General features: G+C 48.0%; 1 protein-coding gene across 3 annotated transcripts; it reads right to left on the bottom strand.

The window, feature by feature from the left end:
• Positions 1-545: 545 nt before the first annotated feature.
• PRPF3 (pre-mRNA processing factor 3) lies at positions 546-12,281 on the bottom strand. Of its 3 annotated transcripts, none has more exons than XM_026043209.1 (17): positions 12,110-12,281; positions 11,351-11,532; positions 10,411-10,541; positions 7,139-7,285; positions 6,896-6,979; positions 6,568-6,788; positions 6,088-6,129; positions 5,686-5,992; positions 4,852-5,018; positions 4,432-4,508; positions 3,627-3,770; positions 3,366-3,465; positions 2,595-2,708; positions 2,381-2,499; positions 2,024-2,107; positions 1,512-1,573; positions 546-1,185 (listed from the first exon to the last, which is right to left on the bottom strand). In XM_026043209.1, exons 2-17 carry the CDS (start codon positions 11,493-11,495, stop codon positions 1,039-1,041), a joined length of 2,091 nt encoding a protein of 696 aa, XP_025898994.1. In that variant the 5' UTR covers positions 11,496-11,532; positions 12,110-12,281; the 3' UTR covers positions 546-1,038. The 3 variants fall into 3 exon arrangements, with proteins under 3 accessions (XP_025898994.1, XP_025898995.1, XP_025898996.1); XM_026043210.1 differs by having other exon boundaries at positions 6,088-6,126; XM_026043211.1 differs by lacking the exon at positions 6,088-6,129.
• Between the last annotated feature and the right edge of the window lie 767 nt (positions 12,282-13,048).

Genomic DNA, 13,048 nt, shown 5'->3' with positions numbered 1-13,048 from the left:
AGCATGCGCAGAGCCGTCCTCCCGGCGGCGCGCAGGCGCCCTGCCCCGCCTCGCTGCCCGCTGCGCATGCGCGCTGCCCGCCCCCCCCTTCCCTCACGCATGCGCGGGAGGGGGCCGGCGTGCCTTGCGCGCCCCTGTGGCGGGGCTGCCTTGTGGAAGCGGCTCCGTTACGCGCGAAAGGCGCCGGAGCCCGTAGAAAAGGGGCCATTTCCCTCCCTTTTCACCCTTTGGGGAGTCCCCCCTCCTTTTCACCTTTTTCCTGCCCCCATGAAAGCAGAGGGGCAGTGAAGGCTCAGAACCTTAGCGCCGAGGGCAAGTGGGAGCTCAAGGGGAAAAAAAAATCTACCTTAAAAGCTGACTTTTACCATTAAAAATAATAAATACTAAATCCTCCCAAGGCTCTCCCTAGCCCTGCAGAACTCAGCTCTTTAAAAACTTAACCTGTTTCTGTAAAACACCACGCCTCCCATCCCACTGCAGGAACCACCCCCCCAGGCCAGGAGGACGATGTAAAGAAACAGAGCCTGGACATCCTTAAAAAAAAAAAAAAAAGTTTATTATGTAAATATAGGATGTGGGCTAAGTCCCCGTCTCCTACTTGCTTTACAAATTCCACTGCTTACCTGTAACTTATGGGACTCAACCCAAAAGCCCCCTCCCCAGACGCGAAGGACACTCCCGGCGTGCTCGTACCTCACTCTGAGACCGCGCAATTGGGTTCCTGAAGGACTAAAGATCTGAAAACAGTTTCTCTCCCCCTACCCCAACACTGCATCCTTCCCGGAGAAAGCAAAAAGACACCTACAAGCAGAGCCGCTGGCAGCCTTGCGGCGGGATGCTACCAGCCAGCGGGTTTGCACCACAAGCTCCACGAGCTGCATTCATCCAGAAAACAAGTGTAACTGTAGTTTGCTTTAAAAAATATTTCTTTAATCGTATGCCTTGTACTGTGGAGAGCGGAGGGGAGGAAGGGGCTCATCCGAGTTCCTGCGAGGTATCGTTCCCAAACGGACAGAAATGCTGGGGGCGGCAGCACCCTCAGTCTGTGGATTCCAGCACAGACTCGCTCAGAGCCAGGTCCCAGTAGTGCTCTGCTGCGTGCTTCTTAAAGTGCTCCCGTGCCATGTTTTCAGTGGGGCACTGCTTAAATTTAATCTCACCAAAGCTGCGATCCTTTGCTGTGCCCTGAGGGAGAGAAAAGGGACCATTTGTTGGCATAAACTAGACTAAAATACCTGGAAGTGCACAACCACTCCAGGAAAAATACTGTTGAATAATTTAACAAATGACTAGCTAGACTTCCACACCTCCTCTGAGTTACATTGACAAGCACCTCCCTCTGCACAAACTCCTATCCTTAAACCAATACGTGCAGAAAGAATAAAGCCACTAAGAATTCATCTGACCCAAAGCTTCAAATTAAAAATTTTCTGCCTCCACTGCTGATACAGTGTTAGCTTCAGTCTAGACTCAGCTCCTAGAACTCATACTTAACTCAAACTGTTACTCACCTCCCAAACCAGAGAGCATTTGTTTGTTTTCTTAACAGATTCCTCATCAGATTCTTCTTCATCTGAAAAATAAAGCAAGTTCTCGTCCCCCAGGTCACAAAACAGCAACTCTCACCACTAAATCACACCACACTCGCACCATCTCTGCAAGGGAGAGCAGCTGCAGACACCAGTTACCTCTGCGCCAGCCCCAACAGACGTTTCAGTTACCTGCTGCTCTGTGTTAGGGTCCCCAACCCCAAACATCACCCTTCTGAGGACCCCTTCCCTTTCTTATATTACATCCAAAACACTGAAGGTTGCAAAACATACCCTCTCACCCCTACACACACAGATGTTTCTTGGCAAATTAAACCTGAGGATCAGCACTACAGTGGCTCTTGATACACAAGAAGGTGTTGCATTTAAATAATTGTCTACTTTGAAAAACTCCATAGGAAAAAAAAACTTATATTCAAGTTATTACAAATTAATCTATTGCCCCCGCCCTCCCTGTATAGTTTTATGCTTACCCTCTCCCTTTGTGTTTGATGTTTGCTCATCCCATTTTATTCGATGAAGCATAAGACGTTTGAATTTCTTCTGTGCTTTGGGGCCTGGAGGGGATGGAAATTCCCATTCACATAGTTCTTAAATCTTCTAAAAACTCCAAATTTGAAGTAACAGCAAAATGACTCCTGCAAATACTACTAAGCATTTCAAAGGACACTTGGTTGTCCAGGAAAGCAAAGCATGGACCAGGCCAATGCCAGCACTAGTGATCGCTGACATGTCTAAGCCTTTGATACAACATGTGCTCTAGTTCTTTTCAGTACTTTTTTGTTTTTGTTTTGAATATTATGTTCAATGGACCAAAGCCTGTCTCTTACCTCCTTCTACCACAACCACATTGACATCTTTGTGTAAAACCACCACGCCTGTTAAGTACAGCTGGCCAGCGTTCGCCTCAATTTTGAATTTTTTTGCTGGATTGCTCAAGTTTCTGACCCTAAAGAGGGGATAAAATTTGTCAGGTGTCAGGTGTAGCTGAAACAGGCCTATGAATAAAAGCAATCTGCTAAGAGCACGCAGCTCAGCACTCACCTGTACACAGCTATGTGAACTCCCTGGGAAACATCTTCTTTGAGCTTTTTAATTTTCTTTGCTTTTCGCTGTTCTGCTGTTAGCTTTCTTGCAGCGTTTGCTTCTTCATGAGCTCTGTATGGGAAGGACACAGTGATAAGTAGGAATGCAGCCTTCTGCGTGCCCATTACAGCATCCAGATCAATCCTTCTGGCCTCATTCACAGGACATGATTAACTGACCATAAAGCAGTTTCATTTCCGTCCCACATTCTGCCTTCATTTGCCCAAACTGAAGGCTCTAGGTCTTTTTTAACCCACTCTCCCCACAGCCTCTCACAGATGAATGGAAAAACACACAGAGATTGGGCCAAACACAAAAACGGCATCACCGCTCGCTATATTTCTGATCAGACGTCCACTAGTTTGTGCTAAGTATTCTAAGAGAGGAAATTCAGTCTCTCCAGGTCGTTTCAAGAAAATGTGCATTAGTAAGCATTGCAATTTGCCAAGCAATCATCATCTCAAGTAACTCATTTAACACAGGTCATAAGGCCGCTCCAGTGGCTGCCTAGGAGGTGGCAAGAGCTGACGAGGTCATTAGAACCCAACTCCCTTCTGGAATATCCTACAAAGACAGTACATGAAAAAAGAAAGGGGGGAAAAAAAAAAGGCAGCGCTTCTACTTTCCTGCATCAGCTCAGGGATTTTACTCTCTAGCAATAATAGACACAGCACTAATACTAAAACCATCCCAAAACTAACAGCAAAAACGGTGTGAAGTGCCACATACTTCTGCCTCTTTGCCATCTGTGCTCTAACATGAGCTTCGACTTTTGTGGGGTCCTGAACAGCTTCTGTTCCCAGCACTCGCATCAGGTTGGAAATTCTTACTGCAAGGGAGATAATAAAGGAAGCGTTAGAGGCTCCTGACAGATACGAACTCACCACAAGGTAGGAAAAAAACGCGTCTTATTGGGTTGTGCTGCTTGCTCCAACTCGCAAGAACAACTCGTGCCAGCCTGGCAGCCTGTTCGCCGCTGCAGTCATTTACCTTTGGGCTCTGGTGGTGGCATCAAGCCCAGCCTGACTTTCTCCTGCAGCTCCTTCTGAGCTTCTCTCCGAGTCTGTCGCCGTAACTTCTTCTGCTCTTTTTTAGTTAAATAAACACCAAGGGTCACTGGCGTGTCGCTGTCCACTGCGGAAACAGTGAAGGCAAAGAAAAATGGCGGCAAGATAAACATAAATCCACTTTTTGAAGACAGAAATGCAAATGGTCTTGCTGTCATTACTGAGAAACAGATTCTTAGTCACACTCCATTATATTCACACTTTACTGACAATCTGAACTTCTGAACCTGACAATCTGCAGGTTGTTTATATCAAACTAATGAAAAGAGGGTTTTACTATTTATAGTAAAACTACTATTTATAGACTTACATTCAAAAATAAAACACCCTGTGGTTATTTTATAGCTCTTCCTGGAGCAAGACTATCAAAAATTGGGCTGCTAGAGACAAACTGATCTCTTATCTACACCACTACCTAAGCTTAACACGTGGGAGGCTTTGAAGGGAGATCCACAGACTACAGTTACGCACTGTAGTTTTTAAGCAAAGTCGCCGAAAGGCAGACAGACGCACTCCTTTCAGATCTCAGTTATCTTAGTAAAGCTTTAAGACTTCTCTGGGCACAATTTCTTTCCTCACAGCAGTAAGAGACAGCAGTCAACAGCATTACCAGCAGCTCCCATGCTGGCTTGCCTCTGCAATTGCCAGCCAGAATGTTTTGTCCAGCTTAAACACCACAGTCACCTAAAACCAGTAAGAGTCAGATGCTGGATAGCTGGAGAACATACCTGGGGGGTTTAGTTGTGCTGGATGCTCCACAAGGTTCGTGATCCCAAAATAATCTCTCTTGGATGTTCCACTTGTTCTAGAAAGGAGAGAATTGTGTATCGCTGCAGACCTCCTTGGCTGGAATCCTGCACTCTGCTCAACACAAGCCATGAACAGGTAAACACTTCCCCTGGGCCAACTCTGATCCTGACCAAGAATGGCAAGAATGGCAACTTTGGCACCCCAGAACGGCTCTGGAAGCAAACCTAGTGCCCCTCTAAATCCAACTGCTCTGATACTAATGATTTGATTTGCAAAAGCACTGAGAGCATTTTCAGCTTCCTTCAGGAACCCACTGCGTTATTCCCAAGAAATCCCCCGAGTTTCCTCCTACAGCACCACAATCAAAAAATCTCACAAGTAAAATACTAAATACTTACAGGTCAAGACCGTTAGGGATGATGTACGAGTCCCACCACTCTATTTCTGGAATCTCCCCCTCTTTCAGCTCCTTTTTGGGGGTAATAAGGGCCAACTTGGTAGAAGTGTGTATCCCGGTCTTCCTGGCAGCCTGAGAGATCTCTGCCTGCAGTTTTTCTAGTTGAGCCTGAGGACAAGAAAAGTGACACATAAAGGTCATTCCAAAATAGCACAACCTCCAGAAGAAGCCAAATATGCACCTGCGTCTTTTTTACTTTCCTCTCTTCCTTCAAGCTGAAGCAAACCACAAAAGAAACCACAGAGCACGTATTGATGGAGAGCTTTTGCAGAAGCTCCCACACTTGCCACAATCTGGTCTACTGAGCTTTCCAAGGCTCCCTGAGCAATCCCCAAATAACACCTCTCATGACACCACATCCGTGGACTTCTTTTCTCTCCCCTCTTCTCCAAAAATTCAAGAATTTGGGCACTTTACTAAGATTCTTTTAAATTTCTAACTCTATAGTGATCATTTCCATAGAAAGAAAAGACTGCTAGGAAATTGGACAATTCTATTTGGAAATTTCCCCCTTTTTTTTTTTTTTTGGCCAACAAGAATTTTGTCTTCCATCAAGATAAGACAGCTGTAAGAAAACACTGTCTACAAACACGCTATTTTGATGCCTGCCTTTCCAACAAGAATCACGGTGACGGAAAAGTTTCAGGTGATTTCACTGAGAAGCTTCTTACTCCAAGTGAGCTCCCTTCACACACCAGGAGAGGAGAGTCATCTCCTGTCCTGAACTGACCCCTCATTTCTGTGCTCTCAGTTAGCATGGCAAGACCTCAAATACCTTCGTTCGCAACCTCTGTGCAATTTTCTCAAATTTGCCTTTCTCATGGAACTTAAAGGTGCGTTTCTGACGCTGGGCTGGGGTTATGGAGACCCGAGGGTCAAAGTAAGTGTTCGACTCCATATCTTCAGAGGGCTTTTCTTTAAGCTGCTGTTTGAACTGCTCTCTCTTCACAGCTCGGATGTTTGCTTTAAGGGTTGGCATGCGGTGAGTCAATTCAATCTCTTTACCAGTCGCATCAACAGTTCGGCCTTGTTCATCCAAGATCAGTGGCGTGGGCTTTGTCTGATCCTTCAGTTCCACCTTCCTGGTGGCAAGACACATAGGTCGTGTTAAAATGCAGGTAGAGCATTAACTCAAAGGAAATATGAGGTGCATTTCCATGGTAGCCACTGGACTAACCTATGATTTGTGAAAGCTCTCATCTGTCCAGGTAATGCCCTTCTAATCAAGAGAAAGGAGATATCAAGCCACTTCAGGGCAGTTACACATCAGCCACAGTCAAGGAAGTACAACAGTTCATATAGTTCAATCACCCCCCCAAGTGCCAGCCTGCACAGCTCCTGGGAGGTGGCACTTCGGGGCACAGACACGAGTTGCAGACACGGCCAGGCTCCCAGCACATACCGCCAGCGACGCCAAAGGCCCCTTTGTAAATCTCATCTCTACAGCCAGAAAGAACTCAGATCTTAACACGCAGAAGCTGGCAGACTCGCCCAGGGAAAAAGCAACCCCCGTTTCACCCCTTTAATACACTCATTGCTTCAGCAGCCGTTAAGGCCACTGCTGAGGAGCCAAAACCACGTTGGGGAAACCCTCTATCAGCATGCTGGCATTTTATCATCAGAATTACAGAGTAATTCAGCAACTGCAGGTACTCACGGAGGTGCAATCCCCATGGCATGCAGATTGGCCAGCCCCACCATGTTGGCATTGCCTATAAGCCCTGGTTTCAAGGCCAGTTGAGCCTGAATTCGGGCTTGCAGCTCCGCAGCTTTCCTGGCCTTCTCAATGGCATCATTCATGAACGTTGCTGCCTGGGAGGGCTGGATAGTGTTGCCGATGGGGAGACGATCCGATTGGGATGAAGAGGAGATTTTTGGCTGTTAAGAGAGAAACAAGCATTGGTACACACCCGTGCCAGCACATCGAGGCCAACACAGCTAGCTGAAACACAGCATGAGATTTGCCTGTTGCTTCCAGTAGGTACCTGTGGTGTTGGAGGACTGATGAAACTCAGCTGCTTTTTCCTCTCCTCAATCTGGCGGGTGGCTGCCTCCATCATCTGTTTGATCTGTGGAAAGAGAATTGGACGCTTATTTCTTCTTCATTCTACCAAGGGCAGAAGGGGTTCTCAGCAACAGAGCCCCCACCTCCTACTCTGCTATTTACAGTTGCAAACGTGCAGCCAGCTCAGCGCAGAGCTGTCCTGAGCCAGCCCAGCACGGCTAACCTGCAGCTTGGTGAGCATCCCGGGGCTCTCCGAAGGTGGCCCTGGAATAACCTCAGGTTCATCCTCAACCTCCTCAAACCGCGGTATGCGCCGCTTCTTGACACCAGAAGATTCCTTGGAGACCTCAGAGTCATCACCAAACACATCCTAAGGTAAAGGGAGAGAATGGGAAAAATGGTGGTTAAAGGCACAGAATTCTCCTCATCGTCACTCCTTCAAAACAAGCCACCGTGCAAGTCAGATCCAGCCAAAATAACGTCACCACTGCCTTGTGGCTGCAAGGACTTTGAGGCCTGCACACTGCCTGCTGCTAAACCTGCATCAGTGAGGTCTGCCCTGGCTCCCCACCACGGAAGCACCAACAAGGGTCCATCCAGCAAAAGGAGGGATGGAGGCATTGAAAGAACACGCTTATGTAGAAGCTCCCATCATTCTACCAGGTGCTCAAACACAGTTCTGTTTCTGAGGCACCGAGATCATCTAAGGTCTCAAAAATCTACGCAGAGAGGCAGAGAAACCTGCACGCAAACTGATGTGACTGGCCCCAGTTGGCTCCCAAGCCTCCAGCCCAGTGCAGAGGACGTGGCGAGGGAAGCTGGGATGCCCTACTGCGCTCTCCCCAAAGTGGCGTGCAGCCCCGGGCCGCACAGCGCAGCCGCAGCGACCCGCTCGCTCCGCAGCCCAGCTCTGAGCCGAAGACTCAACCCAAGCAGTGCCCAGCACGTCCGAAAGTGCAGCTCAGAGAGCAGGAATAGCAACGAGGGGCCAGCGTCAAGTGCAGATATCACAAAACCAAAGGGCAAACAGAATTTTACGCTAGGGGAAGCTGCTCGCATGACTGCGGTCATGTATTTCAATCAGTGAATGAGTTTAATGTAAACTGGATTTGTCCACGTGGTTGTGTTACTGTAGTGTGTGTGTGTGAAGGTGTTATTTGAAAAGAAAATATACACACCGGTTGTAAGCGTTAGTTGAAATCCCTTCTTCACTATAATGGTTCATATTCTACAAGGACACATCCTCATCCAGACACAGGTACTTCTTGGAAAACCTACAAGTTCAAGAGAAAGGACTTGCCCATAGTATAAAGTGTGTAGACCATTACGTTTTAGTTCCTGAAACTTCCCAAGCAATGACCTACCCCCGAAAGTTAACCAGAGAGGCAGAAGGAAGGCCAGGCAGAGTGCTGAAGAAGCTTACACGACCAGTTAAGTCATATTTTGAATTAATCCACTGCTCATTGCTACAGACCAAGCATAAATTCAACTCTAAAACCTACAGTGAGTGAAAACGAGCATCGTTCTGCTACAGCCACGACGTAATGTTTTCACTAGATCTTGATGAAGGATCCCCAAGAAAGGAAAAATCCCGAGAGGTGGGGGGCTCTGCCAATGGGCCTGCTCTCCCCATGCCGCTGCCCAAGAGATATGGATGGCTCTGCTTCTTCCAAGGCTTGCTTCCAGAATAGTTTGGAAGGTGACAACAGCAACCATCCATGGTCATGCAGGACACCCAAAGGACTTTGCAATGGGGAAGAAGTGCCTGTCCCTGCACCCAGGACGATTCCGGCCGGCCAGTATTAACTCCCATGTCACTCTCCAGCAGGACGCTGCTCCCTTCCCTCCCTCCACTGCGATTGTGCTCCTCGACGTTGCAAAGAAGGCCTGAGCACAAGACAGGGTGAAAGCAGACAAAATAATTCATGTTGGTGAAGATGATCTCAAGGGTCAAAGACAGGCAGGGCCCTGCACAGTAGCAGTGCTGCAGGACTAGAACCGGCTCTACACAAAGCTGCAGATTGCAATTCTGTTCTGCTATCATGAATGTCAAGCAACTAGATGATCCACAACGTTCCTGCCTCTTCACCATCTCCTTAAGATGTCAAAGGGCCATAAGGAATGCCACGGGATAAAACAGCATTGCCCAAAATCTTTTCCAACAGTCCCATGGCAAGTCAGCAGATGTACTGATCCAAGACCCCAACTAAAGGGGGTTCAAATATAACAATATGTGAAAGATGCTTTACTGGCACCTCTGCCATGATCGAGAAAGCTGCAGAAGACCAAAGACCTTTAAATCAGCATCTACTACTCCATACGGACCAAATCACCCTAACCCAGATCGCTCCAGATCTGGCTAAGGCCTCAATTTAATATCAAACAAGAGAACGTTGCCCTGCTGCTCCTCAGATTTGCACCAAATCTGCAGGGCAGGAACTGCTTGAATGCAGTAATGTAACCCAATAACGTATCTGGGGCCTGGCAGAGAGATGTGATAAAATCTCAGCCAAGCAATAGAAAACAAAAAGCTTCAAATGGAAAAGGAGTGAAGGCAGCTGTCTCGCAGTACACCTGGAAATGCACAGAGCCCAGTTCGTAAAGGGATTATTCCGGGTCCCTGAGATGAAATGCTGACTAAACAAACATTATAGAGAAACAGATTAATATAAATTAAGAGCCTCAGAAAAAGCAAAAGGGAACTTACTTTGTCAGCAGGGAGCAGCATGTAGAGTAGCCACTTTTAAACTCAGTATGCAAGTGATGAAAAAAATGCAATTCCAGAAGGTGGCAAGTAAAGTCTTCAAGAGAACAAAGGGGGTGAAAACAGGTTGGGACGCACAGGACTTCCACCATCCCAGACAAGCGTTAGATGGGAGAAACATCAGGGAACCATCACAGCCTTGCTGCGATTAACCTCGTGCTACGGTGGGGGAAAAGAGGTGGCCAAAAACTGCCCTCCATGGATTCCAGGCAAGATACAGCAAATAGAAAGAGAATGAAAACCCACCAGATAACCCACCAAAGACACCTATTCGATAAGGATGAGGAAAGTCCCCTGGCAGACCAAAATGTGGCATATGCAAGCAAGGAAGAGCAGGTTACTGTGAGCTGGGACATCCCAACCCAGACTTGTGAGGCAGTGAATACTCAATCCTGTAGAACACAGCAGCGCGTAAAGAAGAAAAACAAGAGACTGAGCCCTGTTATTTAAAATTGCTCTTTTACACAAGTGTAGGAGATTGTTAAAGAAATCAAAAGTCCTGGCTGCCAGACTTGGACGCCACCGAGGAGAGCAATTCACTCTCTCTTTAGAAGATAAGAACTGAAAGGTAAAGTCTCACACACTTCGTCATGGAGAAAGGTCTTTTCTCTTGAACTTTTAAGCATTACAAGATGTACCTCTCTAGAAGAGGAAAATGGGGCAGAGCCAGGGCTGCCTCCAGGACCACCAGACACCATGCAACATGGATCGATAGCAAGTCCTTGGCTCACCTTAAGTTCCCGCTTTCGATTTCGGTCACTGTTAGACTTCGAGTGCCTGGAGCTTCGGCCTTCTTCCACTGCCTCGAAGAGCTTGTCCACAAACCTCAGAGTAGAATCGTCGAGAAAGGGCTTGAGATGGTCTAGAGAAAAAGAGAAGCCTGTGTTAATGGCAAAATTCATTCTTTGGAACAAAGAGGAGAATAAAAAACTCCGTGCCACCACAAAACATTCAGATACAGGCAGCTTCAATCTAACACAGTGGGACCCATGGCCTGGGCTCCGCAGGCCTCTGGCACCTGCAGATTTCAACTTCTAAAGGGTTAGGAAAAGGATGAACAAACAGAAATCCTTCTGTCAGGAAGTTTAAATTCACTACACGGGAGTGTGTTTGGGTGGATTTGTTCGTACTCACCTTTGTTGTGCTTTGGGTTAGTCAGGAAACTGCCCCCTCGCTGCGTGCGCACGCATACGACAGCACCAGGGTTTGTGTAAAGAACCAGCTCAACACGAACGAGCTCCCGCCCTCATGTGCCGGACACCGACAGCCTCAACTACTACTGAAACCACAACCCACCGCAGAGCAGAGCACAGGTCACTCTCCCAGGAATATGGGAGTGCAGTTTACATCCCATTTAAAGCTCTTTCAAATGCAGCACAACCTCTATTAACAGGCAGCTCCAACACACCCCTACTTCAGAGGAACCTGCAGTTCATTTACTTGTTCAACGTATTAGGAAAAGCACCTGTACTGTTTTTGCTCCACGTGCAAGATTGGTATCATTTCATGTTGTTTAACCCTAAAATATCATCAGACACAGATTCCATAAACCAAGCGAGGGGCAGATGTTAAACATCAGCCCAGGAGCTGCCTGTTTTACGTGCTCCTTGCTCTGTATCAGGGGCTCCGAATGCTTGTACGAGTGATTGCAGCCCAGCGCTCGGGACATACCGGCCGCTTTCTTCTTGTCCATCCCCTTGCCGACGCAGTTGAGCGCGGCCGTGACCACGGTGGGCTCCGAGAAGCCCAGGACTCGCTTCACCGTCTTCTCGATCCATGGCTTCAGCTCATCCAGCTCCCTCTTGGAGAGCGACATGTTCACCGGCGGCCGCTTTCAATCACCCTGCTTGCACCTAAAAGGCAGAGACACAAGGAAAACACAGATTAGTTTTAAGAGACAAAAAAAAGGAAAAGGGAAGCTTACAACTGCTGAAAGTTCTTGGAGATTACTTGGGCTTGTTTATTTTAAGCTAACTACTAACAGACAAAGGCTCATTTATCTTCCCCGAAAACCACCAGCTCGCAAGCACAACGAGCTCGCCCTGGACAAGGTGGACAAAATAAAGAGCAGATATGAACACCCTCAACGCGTGCGTGCGCAGGGCAGAGCTCAAGGCTGCTCTGTATGAGAGACCACAGCCACAATCTGCAGGACAGGATCTCATCCTGCCTCACTCCATCGGCCTGGATGCAGAATTTGTTCCATGCCACATAGTCCAGATCCCAGGGAATTGTGGCTACGCTTAAGACCGAGTTTAAAAACCTAATTCAATGATCGGATGTGCTAATACTTAAAATTCCACAAGTGCTGGGTCTGTGTTTGCTACTGAAATCAGCATCGTCTCGGGCTCAGCTACAGCAGTGCATCTCCCAACCCGATTGTTTTAAGCCCAGCGTCAAATTACAGATTTTCAAGAGAAAACCTCTCACCGTTAGTCATTGGTGGTTCCTACATTTAACGTCAGGCTCCAAGGGTAATGCTTAATTACGTACTTGGTGCCTAAACTGATTTGGAAACCAAGTGTCCTTATCTGGAAAGAGGAGAATATTTTCTTAAGGCAGAACGGGCCACCGGAATGATTATTCCCCAGAAGGAAAGGCCCGGCTATTAACGCGGGTCTATTTAAATGGAAAGCAGAGGCCACCTCAAACAAGGCTGATACTCGCAAACAGAGGGGGGAAAAAAGCAAAACTTCTAACAGCTAAAGCTAAAAAAAAAACGGATTTTAATTTAGGGTTTGTGGGAAGGAAACAAAAAGAAGCAAACACAGAGGGTCCCAGGAGCCTCGGGAGATGGGGCTGCACTTTCCTGGAGGCTCCTTAATGGTACCCAAGCAAAAAGGGAGAAACTGCCACATTCTTAAGAGTCCATCCAAAGGCCAACGTGGGTTACACACCAGGAGCGCCACACGCTCCCCGAGGGAGTCACCGAGACCCGCAGCAGATTAAACCCTCCGATCACAGCAACGGCGGTGCCACTCGTGTTCGTAAAGCCCCAGCTACACGTACACGCGCAAACCCAACCCCAGCGCGACGTACACACGTATACAACAGCCCCAGCAATACATAAACACACACACGTAATCCCAGCCCCAGCTACACGTCTGCGCACGGACGCAACCCCAGGCCCAGCCGTACGTACACACGTCTATAACACATAACGCAAGGGTATATAACACACGGGAGCGCAGGAGGAAACGCGCCCAGCGGCCCGGCGCGGGAAGCGCCCGCGGGATACGTAATTAGATAAATCAACACGCAGAGCCGTGAAGCGGGCTGCTGCCTGAGGCCGAGCGCCGTGCCCGGCCCCGCTAAGGCGCCGCCTCGCGCAGCAAGGCCCCGCCGCCCTCCAGCGCGGCCCCCTCACCG

Source organism: Nothoprocta perdicaria, unplaced genomic scaffold, assembly GCF_003342845.1.
Source record: "Nothoprocta perdicaria isolate Ctin4 unplaced genomic scaffold, notPer1 scaffold_323, whole genome shotgun sequence".
NCBI lineage: Eukaryota > Metazoa > Chordata > Aves > Tinamiformes > Tinamidae > Nothoprocta > Nothoprocta perdicaria.
This window is presented reverse-complemented; position numbering and strand designations above follow the sequence as displayed.

Excerpts from the sequence above, each read along its gene's own strand:
- PRPF3 (XM_026043209.1), bottom strand. The coding sequence starts at position 11,495 with ATGTCGCTCTCCAAGAGGGAGCTGGATGAGCTGAAGCCATGGATCGAG. Across the intron at positions 4,509-4,851 it reads ATCCCTAACGGTCTTGACCT|AACAAGTGGAACATCCAAGA; the intron begins GTAAGTATTTAG and ends TCTCCTTTCTAG. Across the intron at positions 1,574-2,023 it reads ATCAAACACAAAGGGAGAGG|ATGAAGAAGAATCTGATGAG; the intron begins GTAAGCATAAAA and ends TTTATTTTTCAG.